Source organism: Megalops cyprinoides, chromosome 12 (assembly GCF_013368585.1).
Source record: "Megalops cyprinoides isolate fMegCyp1 chromosome 12, fMegCyp1.pri, whole genome shotgun sequence".
In the NCBI taxonomy this organism is placed as follows: Eukaryota; Metazoa; Chordata; class Actinopteri; order Elopiformes; family Megalopidae; genus Megalops; species Megalops cyprinoides.
The window spans coordinates 27,457,301-27,476,385 of NC_050594.1; the positions used below are offsets into that span (position 1 = coordinate 27,457,301).

General features: G+C 42.8%; 1 protein-coding gene across 1 annotated transcript; it reads right to left on the minus strand.

Moving 5' to 3' along the window:
• Positions 1–1,871: 1,871 nt before the first annotated feature.
• exoc3l4 (exocyst complex component 3-like 4) lies at positions 1,872–17,287 on the minus strand. Its single transcript, XM_036543059.1, has 14 exons — positions 17,065–17,287; positions 14,108–14,439; positions 13,201–13,329; positions 12,794–12,988; positions 11,903–12,524; positions 11,537–11,654; positions 11,181–11,306; positions 10,934–11,034; positions 10,626–10,724; positions 9,801–9,924; positions 8,794–8,916; positions 6,974–7,126; positions 6,222–6,343; positions 1,872–4,267 (listed from the first exon to the last, which is right to left on the minus strand). Exons 2-14 carry the CDS (start codon positions 14,409–14,411, stop codon positions 4,051–4,053), a joined length of 2,433 nt encoding a protein of 810 aa, XP_036398952.1. The 5' UTR covers positions 14,412–14,439; positions 17,065–17,287; the 3' UTR covers positions 1,872–4,050.
• Between the last annotated feature and the right edge of the window lie 1,798 nt (positions 17,288–19,085).

Here is a 19,085-nt window from a genome sequence, read left to right on the forward strand (position 1 = left end):
CAATGGGAAATATGTAGTCAGATATGTACTCTGTCACTTAAAATCAGAGTGCTGACATGTGCTCAAAAGAAGAAAGGTTTATTAGGCAAGGAAGGAAGAAAATTTGAAGTTGATGGTCCTTAGACAGAGCTACTGTCTGCAGCCAGCTGTTGATGTAATTACCCATGAAAATACTGCTTCTGGTGCTGGCATTTGGAACTTGCATGTACAACTTGCATGTAAATATCAGTGGCACCTCAAAAGACTAAAAACTTATCAGTTCTTTGAAGAGCTACTGCAGCTCCACCCATGTATCCCTTATCTTTGTTGCTGAATTTTGGTACTTCATAGGAAGTTCTCAGTGAATTTCTTCAGTATTTTCGAAAGGTATTTTGTAATGTGCTTTGGTGTATGCCATTATTTATTGCTTCTCTTCCATTTGGTCAAAGGGGTTATGAAGATGCGGGCAGTGAGCTGTGGGTAGGGTGTGTTGTGGGGGTGGGGGCAAGGAAAGGACAGTTAATATATCATACATATCATGTGTTTCCAATAAAACATATTGTTGCAATTTGCAGCTCAGATGACACATGAAAAATATTGCCTTGAGGCCATATATTACTTAAGGTGATCCTTATTTAGGTAACATACAGATACATGACTTCCAGTGTGCGTCATGCATAAGTGTCACTTCTGTCAGGTACTGAGTTTTTGCAGAGCACCCGCAGTGCTTAACTGGTCACATTAATCAGAATACACATTCTGAATCCAATTGGTTGGATTACCAGAATGCCCTAAGGAAGTTGCATTGGTACTATTTCTAACAGCAGTGTAGTTGTCTGAGAGGCATGCTTAAGGGTCATCATTTTTATGCTCATCATGTCAGTACTTTGGCCCCCTAGCTGTTGTTTTTGTGTTCTCCCTGTCTGTCAGTGTTGTCCATGTGCTTTTGTTTACTGTTCCCATGTGTTCCGGCCCTGCCCCGCTCTCCGCCCTGTCCCCGCCCACCTGATTTCCTGATCACCTCCACCTGCCTGCCTGCCCACCTGCATCCCATCTCCTCATCAGCCCAGCCCTTTATATACCCTACTTGTCTCTGTCTTGTTGCCAGTTTGTCTCAGTGTTTTCCCTGTTGTGTACATGCCTGTTAACTTGTGTTGCTGATCCTGTGCTGACTCCTGACTCCTGCCTGACTGCCTACCTTGTCCCTGCCTGCCGTCCTGCCTTGGTTGCCTGATCTGTCTGCCTGCTGGGTTTTGACCCAGCCTGTTCCTGTTTTGATTCCTGCCCCTTGGTAGCCTGATTTGCCTGCCTGTTCTGCCACCACGAGCTTGCCCTGCGATTCTAATAAAGCCGCTTGCAACCTGAATATGCCTGGTCTGCATTTGAGCCCGTGCCTGTGCCCTGATGTATGATGCATGAGTCTGACTTCATTTCCGTAAGCGTTTATCTTAGCAATGTGCATGTTAACAAGATGTCCTCTGTATTTTGTAACATTGCTTTGTGTCTGCCTGGATGCCTCATTAAAAATAGTCCCTGTTGATCATTTATACCCCCAGTAGAGGCCAAACCTGGGCATAAAATTACTACATGGACTAAACACCCTCTGATTTTCTTTTGATAGGTTGTGGTGATTTTTATACAACCTTTCTAGAAACCAATGCATAGAGGAAACCAACTCTGTGCCCTTTGCACTTATCTGTTCTCCATTTTACAAGGAACAGACCAAATGGTCATTTAGTAACACAGCTACAGTACCCAATGTGCACCTGGTGTGACATCATAAAATACATTTATTTACTGTTCTGATGCTTTTTACAGATGGATGTCAAACAAGCAGAGATTACCATAAAGTCATGCATTGATTGAAGAAGACTAGGTTTTTTTTTGCAGTACGACAGGTAATGTTTATTTCAGAATGATAGTCCAGTCAAGAACAGCTAGGCTCATGTGTATCCAAATATTTTCAGTTTGAAGGAAATTACTTTTCAAAATTCTTGCTGAAAACAACACAAATGCGCTTCAAATTCTGATATTCCAACTCCTGCCACATATTTCACCTTTAATGTAGATTTGTTGTGTGGAAAAAAAATAAACAAGCAGTTTGAAATATATACTCACATTAGCGACATATAAGAATAACAGAGATGTGAGGCCAAATACACATACAAGAGAACATATACTAATCAACAAAAAGTAAGGTAACTTGGAATGAAGTCATATTTTACCTGAACTCCTAAAGTTTTTTTTCCCCTTAATGTCATGAAAAACAACAAAAGCAGCATTGTTTTCCAGTTGCTTTCCTTTGAAAAATATTTAATATATTTGACAGACATTTGTGACAAGAGAATATGTATTCATGCACAACATCTTAGAGATATCTTACATTTAATTCACTTTAGGCCTCCTCAAGCACTTTCATGTACTCTTGCACTCTTGAAACAAAACCAGTTTTAGCCTTTCCCTTATGCCATATTTTTAGCGTGAAAATGTCTTCTCGTTTCAGCTAACTGTAAAAAGTTGAAATAGCGAGAGTATCATATGTAATAACCTCCAGTGAGATGGCCTATTCTATTTTGGCATAATTCCAGCTATTTTGATTCTAGAAGTTTTAGCCTATTTGGCAAGGTAATGAATATACTCTTCTCACAACTAGTAGTTCTGTCATCCCCAGCTATCGCAATGGTACCACACTATAGTGTATTGAACAAAATAAATTAAAATGTTTAATGCAAGCAGTGGCTGGCAAGCCTACAAACTATAAAGGCAGTCATTGTTGCAGAAAGTCAGCCTAATTCAAGACAGCCCAAGGCTCCATGGCCAAACCTCTGACCTCAACCTGTACATCAACCATGACAACTTTCACTACGTCTTTAAAACATGCATACAGGGTAAACACCCAGCAAATTCTTTGCATAATACTAATACAGTTTACATTATAAATAAGGGGAAGACCATGGGCTGAAGCATGGATGTAAACAGATAAGCATTATCCTGTAGGGTGGTGTTTACGGAAACGCCTAGCATCTGAGGTCCTGTCATTCTGCCAGGTCAACCACAAGCGATTAACTTAGCAATATCGTGCATCCCTACAGCTTATTCTTGGACAGATATGTTCCTGTTCATAGGCATGTTGGTATGGGCTTCTTGTTTTCTGGCACTGGAAGTTGCTCTGGATAAGCACATCTGCTAAATGCATGTAATAGAATGTGATGTAAGTCCAATAATGGAAAGTGTCACCTATGAATAACATATTAAAAGTCTGCTTCTGTCTCCTTGTGAAGGAAAGTCCTGTCTGTGTATAGAATTATGCCACACTACATATCCTACGAGAACTTAACTGTATGTTCATGTTTTATTAGATGTATATGGTTAGTATGACTGTTATCCGATGGGTATAGATTCTTAATTGCAACACATCACAAGGAATCAGATGCATAAGTGGAATGGTGACAGCTGTAAGTAAATAGTCACAGGAGGAGAGAATTGGAGCTCTATTATGCCCACTGAAAGAAATATTTAAGACTTTTAGAGATATTTACACAAAATTATGAATCATCTGTGAAGTGTTTTTTAATAAAAGAACCTTGGAAACACTTAACAAAACAGACTGACAGAGACAGCAATCACTCAAAGAGGCTTGGAATATTCCTGTTCGTGGGGGAGTATTCAGAAAACTTCCCCACATTCACATTGGAAGGTTGCTGAACCGTGTGGAAGAAAATGAGCCGATGGAGATTTGGAGCCCCATAGCAGGTGAGGGTGGGATTCCCCCCTTTAAACAGGGTGGGGGTTCATGCAATCCAGCAATCAGTTTGTACAGCACCCAATCTGGAAAGTACCTTTTGCAGCCATACATCAGCTGCATACATTTAGTTACATTCAGCATGGTGCCACATCACCAGGCCAATCACGCTTTATCGGTCGCACATTTTCCGGTTCAGCAGTACAAAGTGGCGTGGACAACATTATGGTGGTGCCTCCATCAGGGCTCCACCCTGCTTCCCCTCCATTTTTATTCTCATGGCCAATTTCAACATCCATTCTGGAACACGTGCAGACGCAAACGTGTAATTAGCTGTCAGAGAGGCAAGGGGGCAGGCAGAAGAAAGGCACTCTGGCCAGGCAGTCTGTGTTGACAGTGACCTGCATGTCGCTGAAGAGGGCTCGGCTCACGTCGCCAGAGTCCCCCGCGCTCTGCTTCAGCTCCCTGACCCGGCGCAGAATCAGCTGCCTCTCCCGGCCCCTCACCATCCCCCGGAAGGACAGCACGGCCGCCAGGTGCTTCTTGCTGGAAAGAGAAAGTAAAATGCCAAGCTTCAAGCCCAGACAAGCCAAACACGCTTGATGTCACGCTATTTTGGCAGTTATGGAAATGACATTGCATGTTTTTGCAGTATTGCAAACGACGGGGACAACAAGGGAATTTCCACGGCGCGCTGTTTGGGTGATGAAAGCTTGTAATTAAGCTCTATTTAGAGCCAGACTCAACAGAAAACACGCCTCTAACAGGCTTTCAATTTCCTTACTGTCACATGCTATTTTGTGAAAAAGATAAGCGCATTTAATTGATGTACTTTTGTATAAATTCAGGACGGTTTGAGATTTCTGATGCTGCACACATTGTACGATCCTTTTAAAGACATTTTCCCAAGTAAGGGCGCTCTTTATTACTGTGGGTAAGTGAAAGTGAAATCAGCTGCAGATTATATTCCTGTTCACTCTCCACAATATTCACTATTGCAATCTAGATCTTTACCCAAATCCCTCAGATCTCAGGGAAGTTCCATTTGAATGAATATATAAATGGAAAACTCTAGCCTTCAAAAGTTAGAAGGACTTCCCATGTAACTGATTTCAGTAATTACTTCCCCCCTTCTGACTGAAGAGTTGTTAGATTGGAAGTGATTGGAATACTGGCAGTACTTCTGCTTTTCAACAGCCAGACCTTTCCACTTCTGCATGAACACTGAGCATTGTGTTTAACTAAGAATAATTTAAATCTACCCGATTTTAGATTCATTTTTGGAGAAAGTTAAGGATTCAAGCAAAACTTATACTGTGACACTATGTCATGATAGAGACGTGCATCTCTGTCTGTTAGTAGGAGCACAACTGCTGTTTGCACGTCTCCTGTAGGAGGACTTCTAATTAGTGCTGCAGCCTGTGAGAGCACAGGAAGTGGCACAGCAGCACAGCGCTGTCCTGAAACGCGAGTGGTGTACAGCATGTTAATTGCTATTGCAGACAGGGATAGAGGGAAAGCCCACTGCAGAGTTTCCAGGAATGCTACAGGAAAGTCCTGGAAAACGCACCCCACAATCCCGTTCTGTGGAAGTCCCTCCCCGGGAGTCAGTGACCCCATTTATTCCGGGTGGAAATGCGCGCTGTTTCCCCCGCCCACATTCCTCTCCCTACTCCTGACTTTTCATCGGATTTTCCATTATGACACACACCAGAGTCTGAGACATGCGTCGCCTGCTTGCTCAGAGAGGGAAGGGGGTCTTTTGTACAGTGAAATAAAGTTTTGTGTCTGGGTAAAAGCCAGAGGAGGACTGCCAATGGGGCTAGACAGAAATAACAACACATACACAAATCTGCTTCTGGCCACTGCTCCAGCCAAATAACGCTGAATGAGGGACTTTTTTAAAGACCTGTACTCACTTCCCAGCTCTGGCAGACAGAGGGGAAAATTTATGTTAGTTACTACATGGGTGCACGCAAGTTTGGAAGATTAGGAGCTCACTGAGTTATGGAGAGAAGACTAAATACAGAAACCAGCAAAAGGAAGCATAATAAATGGAAATAAAAAACAAGCTAGGAGATTATATATTCTGCTGTTATGTTCTGCACTTTCAAATCTCTAAGCACACTAACAAGAAAACAGCAGGCTTTGTAAAATTAGGCACAGTAAGAATCACAGCCACATCACAAGGTGACTCATATGGTAAATCCCTGATTTCAGAAGTCATGTGGTGCGTCAGCCCTGGGTCCAACTATTCTGGCAGAGCTAATGTGCACAGTGTGTCAGATATGCTTGCTGCACATCGGTTAACAACTTCCTAAGAATTGCAATGCCTGGTCAAAATTTAAGCAGGACTCTTAATTCCAGAGAGCAGGGAGGCTGCAGGCTGATTCTCAGTGGTTTGACCTGAGGGGCAATCCTGTAAACTTTCTCACCGTTAGATAAAACAAATCCTCCACATATCCCAGGACCTTGAGTATGAGAGTGCCGTGACATGTACCTGAAGTCAGGGTAGTCTCTGAGTAGAGGCTGCAGGCTGTTCTTTATCTCCTTTTTGTTTTTCTGTCCAATGATGTTACACAGATGCTCTCCAATGGGCTCGAGCCAATCAGATGTTGATTTCTAGAAGAAGAATGCATGCAATCTGTGCACTGTCCATGACACAATTTATGATGGCCCTGATCTTATTTTCCCATGGTAAGGTATTTGTTGCTGTTGATTTAAGGGCTGTCTGTCCCCATGCCTGCAGAGTCTTCAATATTTAATTTATATCCAGTGCAAATGTCTTTTAATGAACAGGTATCCAGTACCAGTCAAAAGGGACACACCTGATTATGATAATGGGAATTCAAAGACATTTTGATCTCAAGGCTTATGCTAAATGCTTGAAATTTGTTTCTTAGACAAATATAAGTTGATTCCTATGTCTGAATTTCTTTCCAAACATTTTTAAAAAATATTTTCTGGCTACTTTGAAGAATCTAAAATATAAGATACTTTCAATTTGGTCACTGCAGACTTGTATTAGTGTTATTTCATTGTTTTGATGTCTGCTATTATTCTAAAATGTGGAAAATAGTAAAAATAAAGAAAAACCCTTCTATGAGTAGTTGTATCAAAACTTTTGACTGGTACTGTAAATGCATTAGTCTATGGTTCAGCATGCGAATGTGTTAACACTGTTAGAACTGTGTGAGTGTGCGTACGTCCAGCGTGTAGCTAGAAACTTTGGGGACAGGCAGATGCACTCACCAGTTCCTCAAAGAGACCCTGCAGCTCTTCCCACTGGTTCTTCATCTTGGCTGCTGCATCCACATTCTTACCGTTCTTGCAGGAATAGTTGTTTTTCATCAGCTGAGAGATGTACTCCTTCACCACGTAATACTGCACCTCGTTCACAAATGTCTGATACACAAACAGATTTGGATAAACAAAAGGAAGCCAAAAATGTACACTGTACTGATGTTGAGTACAAATGTGAAGCTTGTCTGGACCAGCTGTTGCTGGAAAATTAACTGCCAAATTAGAATTTGCTGTATCAAAAAACACAGGGGCTCGGAATAGGCAATCGCTTCTGTATTTTTTGTTGTGTGAAATATCATTGCTGTGTGAACTATGGAATGCTAGGCCTAATGAATGTGATAATGTGCTTATTTAAGCATGGGAGAGTTACACGCACATGGACTGTCATATTCTCAATTAGAATGTGACATCTGTAAGGAAAATAATGTCTTTGTTTATTCATGTAATGCACCACTTTGGACGCCTTGCACAGACTGACCTTGTGGTTCATTTAAGCTTCCATGGTGCATAAAGTATGATATGCTATATAAGGCAACCTTGTAACCTGCTTTGCTGAGAGAGCCATCCGACTTGTGTGGTGTGGATGTATCTCTCCTTGGCGCATTTTTGAATACATTTTATTTTTAACTCAAGAGTGTGACAGTTTGTTCCACAGTATAGAAAATTTGGGATCTTACTCAACGCAGATCTATAGCACACGAGACTATAAGAACAATCTCACACAAGAACGGGTCTGCAGCAGTCTCTTTATGTGGAAAAAAAGCAATTACACTGGCACAATATCAATATTTTCGCAAGCCTGGTAAAAGACTATTTTGGTGTAAACGAGAATTGCTTGGATTTAATGTCATAGTATAAGGGATATTTGCTAAAAGAATCAGGGAGAAGATCTAGGACTGAAAAGACTGGAAACTTGGATTGGACTGGTGAAAGAATGGCTGAACTTAAATACCAGTTGTCAGCTGTGCGAAAACAAACTGAAGTAAAAGAAAATGGGGGAAAGCGCGAGCAGTTCTAAATACTTGTGTTTTGCTCCGTAAGCCTTCATGTTTCATGTTTTTGCAACTGTCTTATGACACACCTAGGGATCTCTCATGATTTCCTGTCAACCATCTGAGAGACACTCCGCGCATCCTGTCACACCCCACCATGGAAACCCTACTGTCAACACAAAAAACAGGACCTGCAGTGCACTTCCTTTTTGTGACACAGAAGCTGCACGCAGACACAGTTAAGACACAACTTGATTCCATTTGTATCCGCAGGGAAAACATGGTTTAGATAAATTAAATACATTGTATGGTTTTGAAGATCTAATATAGAAGCCTGTTATAATATAGATTGAATTGAATAATACCTGTTGAATTACAAATAGGTTTGACAACAACTTTTCAGTGTTTGTATCAATTTTATGTAGATGTTTTTAGTTTTATATATTATGTTATTGAGCTTTCAATACATTCTGGTGGCATTAAAACTACAATGGCATTTGTGTGAAGACTCAATGAATGTGTGTTTATTGTGTAAGGCCTATTATGTATGTAGCGGAAGTGCTGAAACAGGGTGTATTTCCATGAGATAAATTCAGAGGCAGGAAATGGCATTAAAATTCTTCAACTACTTTAAAGAGGCAGAATTTACAGTCGACACTGTGGAAGTCTTAATAATAGCATAAGCCTGATTCGCGAAAGTGATTTCAAGCACTTATTAAATAAGGCGTCCAAAGAGAGCACTTGGAGTGCTTGAGGTAAAATTCCCCTCCCTCTCACCTGCACATAGGGGGGCTTCATCCCTCCGCAGAGATTGGACAACCTCTTTGTGCTGTTCACGATGCCTTTGAAGTCTTCATCTGTGGAGAGCCACTTCCTGGTCATCATTCTTCTGAGGAAGGGCTGACATTGACACAGTCTTAGTAATGTGTGATGCAATGCCATATAGGCTATCTATCAGAACTGCTAAGTGGGCAGAATTGCATGACACGGACACAGTATGTTACACGCTTTGCTGTATTCTGGGACATTTTGCAACATTCCAGTCCTGGTCATTGAGTAAACTGATGTGCATTTTAATACACTTGACTGATTTTCTAATGACTATACATATATTGGATTTTAATACCTTTAGTTTGATTTTTGGTATACTTTCTGTTTAGTCCAGAAAGTATACCATATATTGTTATTTGTCTGTCACTAATGTGTTTGTGTTTCATGTTTATGTAAATATTACTGGTATTATGGACCAGGTTTTTCTTAATAAAGCTGTTTCAATCACATTGGTTCTACCTTGTTAAATAGTCGTTAAATCAAGTTAAATCAATAAGTGAATTAATATATAGAAGGCCGTGAGGTGGAAGGGAAGGAAAGCTGCAGATATAACCCTGTAATGACAGCAATGAGTCATACCTAAAGGATGAGCGCTCAGACACACTGTGTTGAACCTGACATTTGCCTCTGCAACCTCTGACAAAATATGCATTTGGACATAACACCCCATGTTGTTTTTAAGCACTGCCCCATACAAGCAGAGCACCGCTGTGAGGTCAGAATTTTTCTGTCTTAGAATATGGAAGGTGGTTTTTAATAGTATGCAACATATGAAAACACTTCAACATTCCTCTCAAGGTGGAAGTGAAAAAAAACCCCTTGCTTGCACTGTCCATTCTGAGAAGTAAAACCCAGGAGACGGAAAGCCAGCAAGTGTCAACAAGCAGGACATCACACTGTTTGTCCAGCCAGGGTCAGGGTTAGCGATAAAGAGCTGTGTGTCCTTCCCTCACCCTGATTTCTGCTTTATACCGCTCCAGCAGACACTGGCCCAGTCTGCTGACTACAGCCTCCATTTCCTTCCCCAGCTGTTCCACCTGCTCTGGGCTGCTGTCTCTGAACACCTCCATCTGCTCCCTGGGGAAGACAAACATGGAACCATAGGTTTGTGTCCTGAACCTCTCTTTAAGTCAAACATTTGCCAGATTCATATGCTTAATTGTCAATGGATAATTTTGGCAAGGTTCGTTCATAATAGATTTAAAAGCTTTTACAATTGTGTATGGAGCCTTTACCAGAACTTGGCTCACTTTAGCTGCACAATAAGTTTCCCTGTACCTTTTTAGTTTCCTCATGGAAAATGGCACAGTACATATAGCTTTAAGTAGTGCATCAGTTTTTTTTGCTAATGTATCTGGTTCTGAGTTTTAAATGAAATTTTAGTCACATAACACATTTTCAACACAAATAGCATTATCTACAGAACACTGTATAGGTGTAAGTATCAATGACCATTTTTAGCTCCTCCACCACATTCTCCTCTGAGCAGCACTGGTTGAGACTTGCAAGAAAAAAAAAAAACACGGATGCCATTGATATTCCTAGGATAATACTGCATGGCATGCCGCATGAATTCCCCATGCTCCCCCAGGGCCAATATAGAAAGCAGTACGGTTTCTGGGAAACCATGTGACTACTTTGCCTGTGCTGCGCTGCAAGTCCAGATGTTTAACATCAGCGAGTAAACACTGGCTCTGATTCACACACATTTGAATCTAGCTGTGTCTTGCACAGCCGGATTGTACACATTTACTGAGTGCATTATTGGTAAAACCCACTTCAGGGCAGTGAAGCTGTTGATGTAGGTGATCTCGTATTCGGCCTGTAGTGAGTGGTCAGTCCAGGTCTCACTCTGCTGTCTGAACGCTGCCTCAAACCTGTGCAGGGAAGGAGGGAGAGGGAGAGGAGGAGAGGATGATAGGTGAAATGGCTACAACAACGCATACAGTGATATATGGTGCCTAAGCTTGTGCTGTTCACAATATCATACATCCAGTTTTCACTTAAGACTTTGAGTTCTTTACTCAGTTTTCATTTAGCCTTTGTTTTTTAGATGACTAAGTTGATGTACTGAGTGTGATTTTACCTTTGGGGAAACCCTTTCAGCTCCTCGGAACAGGCACACACAACCTTCTTCTCCAGATTTGGGTCGATTCTCTTGGAATTTACCACATATGGCTTAATAACCTATGAAACAAGACAAGACAAGACAAACACAGGTTTGCCAATTCTAGATATTAGTACTTCAATACCAGGAAAGGAAGATATTTGTCTCCCCCTACAGGTTCTAAAGAGAAATGAACCTGTTTTCTGAGTATGATGAACTACATTACCGTCAAAATATCTATGGGGATTTCAGAATGATAGAAGCCTTCATCGATGCTTGGTCTCTTCCTCTCTTTCCACATGTCATCACATTCAAGCTTCACCAAGTTACCTAAATTGGTTCTTACGTCCTCCTGAAGAAAACATCATAAACCATGCTCAAAAGCTGGAAAGCAGACATGACAAGTGATCATTCCAGTGGGTGTTGATTTTTTAAAATACGGTTCATCTCTGATTTACTTTGACGAATCATAACAAGTGTAACATCTTGTTTGCAACTAGGCAGTGTTCATATCAAGGGTTGAGACTCTGGTCATATTCCAGATTCTTCACTCCCACAGACCAGGGTCTGAGTGTGTCTCACCTTCAAACGTTCAAAGTAGGTTGTTTTGATGCGGTCCAGGAAACCGTGCTCCAGTGAGAGGGCTTTGTTATCTTCCCTCATGTCTGGCTGCAGGGTGACACTGCCCATGATCTTCTCACTACAGACCACAGAAAACCACTGAACAACTTGCACACAATTTTTCCAAAGCTTGCTGTTTACTGCAATCATAAACAATTCATGTTTTGACATGCCCTTTGTACCAGATTACAAGGTGTGTCAGGTAATGATGTTTTCTTTTCCTGAACCATGTGTATGTGCTGGAAGAGATATTTTGTGCTGGATAATCCTTTCCCATGATTCCAGTGTTTACCTCTTAATGGCGACATTCTCTGGAAGGGAACTTACCTCTCGTAGCGATTGATGATCCAGTCCAGCAGAGCGTAGAGGTCTTTTGAATCCAGTTTTAGCTGTAGGATTTTCTTTAGGTGCTGTGCAATGGCCTGATGATAACAGTCCACATAAGTGTTGAACACATCAAAGCTGGGAGGGTAGGAGTCCTTCAGTTCATTTTTCACGTTTTCCAGGTCCTCCACGATGGCAGTGCCGAGCAGGCCTAGGTGGACAGCCAGCCAGGAGGTGTTCTGCTCCCTGCTGTCCAGATGCACGCTCCCGATTTTGGCCCGCACCCCTTCCAGCACCGCTTCCTTCCAGGTGTCCATCCAGCCCCCCTGCCCGCTGCCAGAACTCCCCTCCCTCTTCTCCTCCTCCTGGATGATGCGGGCCACGTGCACCAGCAGCTCCTTGTTGCGCGACGGCAGCTTGCTGGAGTCCCTGACGATGTCCTTCACCTTGTCCCGCAGGGCGCGGTAGAGGAGGTCCAGGTCTTTCTGTTTGTTTACCAGATCCATAGTGGAGGCCGCGTCACCACCGGCTTCCTGCTCCCTCCTCAGCTCCTCCCGCAGGGAGAGCAGGTTCAGGTGGGCCTCCTCCAGCACCTCCATCTCGATCAGTTTGTTGATCTGCATAACTGAGAAAGCGCAGAGGATAAGGCACTCTGCAGGACAAGCTCTCCTCCGCAGGCTGTGCCCTGCATTACACCTCTGTCCCATGACTCCCATAAGACTATTTACAAGACGCGCCAAGGGAGATGTCTATCTCTGGGGCTCTGTTGCTAAAACAAAATGGCGCTTACAGCTGAGGGATGCTTTTGCATCCACAAAAATTTACAACAGTACAGTGATCTGAGCTGCATGCATGAGGGTGCTCTCTGTAACAGGGCTCTGTTAAAGGACTCACCTGACAGAGGTGTGAGGGGGATCTCTGGGATTGTATATGTCTCCTCCACCCCAGCCGTCTCCAGAGACTTCTCACTCGCAACCTCACTGACAGGCTGCAGCGGCTCCTGTTTAGGCACCTTTTCCTTCTTGCTCAGCCACAAACTGCGCCTGATCCCTGACTTGGACGGTACATTGCTTACTGCAAGCGTGGGATCTTGGAGAGCAAATTGGAAGGCAATGTGGCAATGTGGGGTATCCAGAACAAGCAAAATTTTTATTGAATAAATGCCTCTGTCATGTAATACCTTTATTCATTTATAACACAATAAATAATGATTAACAGGACTACGGTCCAGATTATGCATGAGAACAGACACAAACAGGCCTGAAAAAAGCCAACGTAACTTCACATGGAGTCCTACCTACCTGATTGAGACCTGGAGTGACCATGAGTCTTGCGGGTCTGTGGTGAACCCTCAGCACTGTCCCCTTCCTTCTTAAAGACCCCCATCAGGGCCTTTACAGGAGAGAGCATTGGTGACCCAGGGCTCGGCCCTGAAATAAGCAGAACCACTGAGTAAGAAACGTTGACGGCTTTATGGCATGGCACAGACTCATATCCTTCCCTGTACAACGCTGACATGGCATGTACCAGCCGTGACGGCAGGAAGGACGCACACCTGTGGCTGAGAACAGGGAGAGGTGCAGGCTGGGTAATTCCCTCTCCCTTTCCATACTGAGATGCCCTAGATTGAGGGGAGGGAGGGGAGTGGACTGCATGCCTCAAGCCAAACAATACACAGACCTGCTGAGCTAAAATAAATGAGGTCCACAGTGTGTGAACCCACTTTCGAACTGAAACTTTTACCAGTCTGAATTCTGATAAACTGCATCAAACTTTTTAAATGGACATTTAATAGGCAATCATGACTCATTATTGTGTCTGAGACAAATGAACACAGATATTTATAATCCAATAAATTATTTTAATGTTAAACTGAATGAGGAACAAGCAGCTTGTACTATACTAAGAGGTTCTGTCAGTGGTTTTCCAAATCAAGACCCAACTTCAATATGAAAGGAAAGAGACAATGCAGAAAAATGCACTTTTTTGCATTACACAGCGTTCAGTAATGAAAATCCCCTTCAGACTGGCTGAGCAAACAACAGAAGGTCATTGTAAAGCCCCACAACACCGCAATAACATCCTGATTTCAGTCACTGGAATCCCTGCAGCTTACAGTGACCTTGGCCAACAGCTGAGTGATTGACTTGCGAATGAACTGGCTTCACTGAAGGTATTCAACAGGGAAATTCTTAAAGGGAGACTTACTTGGGGAAGCGGGTGCCGGTGTGTCCTTTTCAGGGGTACTTGCAGAATTACTCCGCTCCAGTGCCCTCTCAGTGTTGAGTATTTCCTTCGACGACCTGTTGTTTGAGGTCAGGGGGCTCTTCTCCTTTATCAGCCGCATGCTTTCTCTAAAGGACATCATCTTCCCCATTTTCTTCTCCCTCTTTCCTGTGCCGTCGGCCTGCGCTTCCCCGTTTTCGGTCTTCTCAAGGTCAGGGGCGACCCCCTTACCCTCCGGACTCTTAGCCTCATCTGCCTTGGCGTTGCCTTGTCCCGTCTCTGCCATGAAGCTGTCGTCTGGCCCTCGGCCGCCACTGTCAGCAGAAAGGGTGAGCGGAGAGCCGGTCAGAGGCACTGCCCGTGAGCGTTCGCAAGCAGGCCCAAACAATGAAAGGAAAACACGTTCTGTGGGTCTGGTCGCTCGCTTGTGCATGTCAGCAGAAACGAGATTGAGTTTTATTTACTGCAAACATGGCATTTGCTGTGGGAGGATGGGGTAAGGGAGCGCCTTTACGACAGATTGACTGGCCCTGGTACTTCTCACGTGATCTCACAGTAGGTCTGATCAGGAAAAACAGGAGGTGCTCAGAATTAAGCAGTTACATAAGGAAAAAGTAAATGGATCTCAATGGACAGCTTGTATGTGGTAAGAGAGCCACACCACTAAGGAGTGCTACAATGCTTTTTTTCCATTTTCTACAAGTGTGTCCAAAATTTGGGCAGATATGCTATTGGATAATGTAGTGTTGGGTAATACAGTTGGGTCATCTTTCAATATCTTAAAACCTTTGCATACAGGAAAAAACAGATGTGTGTTCATGTATGCATACATGCATATGCACCAGGCACATACACACGTACATACACACACACACACACACGCACACACACACACACACACACACACACACAAACACACATTTACTGTACGCCATACCTTTTATCCCCTGGGACACCTGCTAAAAAATATTATCATGCCTCCACTGATAAGTCACGACTGAGTAAGTAAACAGATCTAGTAGGTTGGTTGGGTTATTTTATAAGGTCTGGATTTATAATCCTCAAGGACCATTATGTGTCAAGTGAAATCATTTCATGTGATACACTCACACTGTTTTGACATCCTCAGAAATACGTTGTCAGAAGTGTGCTCACACCAAAGAAACCCAAGCATGACAGTATCATAACACAGAGACAGTGACGAATAAAAGACTAAGCATCAATGCTGCCTGGAAACTCCAGCTGGGCCTCTAGCAGTCACTGCTGTAACAGTCACAAAATGAACAACAGCAAACCAATTACAGAGGTACAGATTTCTTAATATTATTTTAATTTCCAGTGATTAAATATTACTGATCTTAATCTTCAACACCGTGCTTACACAATGATAATTAAATATTCATCCTACAAAGTTATATCCTGGCAGGGCTAAGCCAAGAGACAGTGGCAAGGTGTCCTCATTTCTGAAATGCCATCTGGATCAAAGCATGCCCAATTTAGACATTTATATGATGGCCACCATAGAAAAGCCACTAGAAAACCTCATGAAGCATTCTTTGTTTTCAGTCAACCCAACTGAACCCGATTTCTATTCAACCTCTGTGTTCTCCACTGTACGTCTAACAGCTCTCCTTCCAATGAGGTAATTAACAAAAAAGCTGTTTCTTTAAAGTGAGGTAGCTCATGTCTTTCACAAACTGCATACTGCCAGCGCTTGCTGCGTTAAATAAACCAGCAAAGTTTCAGTTTTAAGGTAAACTCCTTGTCTTTGCACATACGAATAGGCCCCACCCTTCACTCTCAGTGTTTGTAGTAACGAGGAACAGTGGTATGTTCCTGTATGACGTGGGGCAGGTGAAGACTGTCTCCACACTGACACTGCAAAGTATGTTAACTGCACACACGGGGACTGTATTTGTTTGTGATGCAGCCGTGATTTTATTCCATAGTAACACTGTCATTACTATATTAAAATTCATTATCACATCTTCCCTGTTTCGTCTGCTTTGGTTTGGTCAATATCCCAAAGAAACATCCTCACATTAAAAGCAACCATAGGTTTTCATATCAGTGAGCAGTTTGCAAAGCAACAGGTCTACCTTCACATAGGTTCCCAGTGGATTCACCTTTTACTCTGCTACCTGTAAATCATTATTACATGGCAATGCATACAGGTGAGTGCAAAAACCCTTTGAGGAAATAGAGGAAATAGGGGCCAGTGATCTTGAAATCGCTTGCCCTTCACACACATATCCATATGTCTCCTTTCCAGTGGCACACTAAACTTTGGCATGTGCAAACCTGCCCAAATAAGCAGAGAATGAACTTTCAGGAGTTAGAATTCTCTTGAAGTTCTGAGATCGGGGAAATGTGACGCTGTTCTGAAAGCCCCAGTGGTTTGCTTTCGTTTCTACACTCGTTGCTTTGTCTAAGAAGAAATGTCCACAGGAGCGAACAATCCATCACAACATTACCCATAGCATTGAGATTCTTGATCAGTCATAAATATGTCTTAATGGGTCTTGATAAATGGTTATTATTAAAGCTGACTGGGTTGTCCTAAAGAAAGCTCCATATTGATTTGATAATTATCCATCCCTTCATTCACTGGCTACTCTAATGAAAATATGTCAATAGCTCCTGTGTAGTTGCATTAGCCCATATAAGGTGCTTTTCTGTGGTTATGCGAAATCCAGTCTGTGAAACAACACAATTAAGACAGTGACATGATTGTAGACTCTCTCTCATTCTAATTCCGGAGCTGCCGTGTGTTTACATTTCATAACAAAGACACATTTAACAAGTATAAGCATGCTTACATTATCGTATTGCTTGTATTATGTTTCTTATGACTGCATTTAATTTTGAAAGTCCATTACTTGTACTTAAATATGCTGTGCTGTACTTAAATATATTAAATTACAATCACAGCCACTCACCTGTGAAACAGTTTTCGTAGTTGACGCAGTTCTAAGGAACGCTGGCCTGCCCAGGCAGTGTATGTAATCCAAATGCTTTCACTTTCACCTTCACCTAGGTGAAGGTGATTTTGGGAAAAAAATCACCTCCTCTGGCCTCAAAACCTGTAAAGCCTGGCTTTAGCATGTATGGCATGAAAAAAAGAAGTAAAAAAGAAGAGAAAGAAATCAGTCAGTCAGGCAGTCTCACCTTGGAACTATGGTCAGGACTAGCAAAGACAAAGTTAATGATTACTCTGTTGCCTTGTGTGCCAACAATGTGTAACACCCTGTTGCTGCTCTATTCAGGTAGAGTGACCCCCCTAATGATCCTGTAGTAAGATAGGAATGCACAACCACCTCACCTCAAAATATTCTGTACAATGTTATGCACACATTTTAAGATGTTTCTTTTTTGATCACCATACAAAATATTTTGAAAACATATATATTTATATTCCTTCTGTTTTGTTGGCTTAGCAAAAGCTTCTAATGGCTGTAGATGGAAAATGGAATCCTCTCAGGAGAAAATATTAAGATTTTTCTGAAGACATGGAGTTTAGTACAACCCATTCAAAACAGGAAATGGACAATCCAGCAAATTATTTAAAAGCATGAACAAAAACATTGCCTATTGTTATTGCATTTATCTGTGTTTACTCCTGCTCGACTCTAGATGGAGACTGTATCACAGATTTGACCCTGTTACCAGAGTGAACTTCTACACTATATGATATCTGGTGTGTTGATCTTTGAGAAACCTGACTTCACCATGAACAATTCCAATAAGCACTGCAATGACTGATGGCAAATTTATTGTGAGTTATTGGAAACTTATTGATAAGGGGAGGGGACCTGTATCTGATATATGAACAGTACCTACACCAAGGAGTATAATACACAGCACTACATTGCATTTGTGGGAGCCAATTATGCGTTTATACAGCAATACAACCGTAATAAATGTGGCAATATAAAGGCTGGATTGTTGATCATACGGCACATAAGATAATCAGTTATTTCATTCATAATATAATAAGGTTAACTCAATATTACTAGCTGTGGCTATGGGCAAGTATCCATTTACCAAGCTTATTGATAGGGATCTACACCCACAGTGTTCTAAGATCGAGATCTCTGGGGGAACTCCAGAACTGACAATATACTTTCATCTTTCACTTTTAAATGTCCATATCTAACAGCAAGCAGCGCTTTTGTAAGGGTTTCTTTGAGGTCAGCTGCAGGGGATGATTCAAAGGATCAGGCACCACCTCCAGTCCTTATGATTTGGAGTGGCTTGGAATTAATCTATGGAGTTGCGCAACAACTGCACATTTTGCAAGGAAAAATGATTGAGCAAAGCCCAAAAACAAAGCATATCTCTCTCTCTGTCTCTCTCTCTCTCTCTCTGTCTCTCTCTCTCTCTCTCTCTCTCTGTCTCTCTCTCTCTCTATCTGTCTCTCTCTCACTCTCTCTCTCTCACTCTCTCTCTCTCTCTCTCTCTCTCTCTCTGTCTCTCTCTCTCTCACTCTGTCTAGCTATCTCTCTAGCTGCTTCCCAGCTCAGGCTATAATCAAGTGTCACATCCAGAGAATCCCTCAGGGGGGGAGGTTGAGTTTATTGTGTCCCTCAGTCATGCGTTATTAGGCGTCCGCGCTCCCTCGCCAGCCCTTCATTACCGCGTATAAGGGCTGGGGATTGTGCGCCGGGGCCGTGCATCTCCCTTATTGTAATTAGGGCTGGAGGTGCGCCGGAGAGCAGGAAGCAAAGCGGGGAGGTGTCAAGGGGGCTTCGCCGGGGCGTGAGGCCAGGGAGGGGGCTGTTATTAGCTCCAGCAGTGCGCTAATGAGGTAGGGTTGTGTGTCCTCACAGGCACCACGTCCCCTCTGTCCATCCGCGCTGCCTCATACCTGCTGCCATCTCAGACCCGGCGCACGCCGTACGTTGCCGCAAAGAGGGCTCACCGCGACCCCGCTGGTCCTGCAGCACAAGCCGGAGAGGTT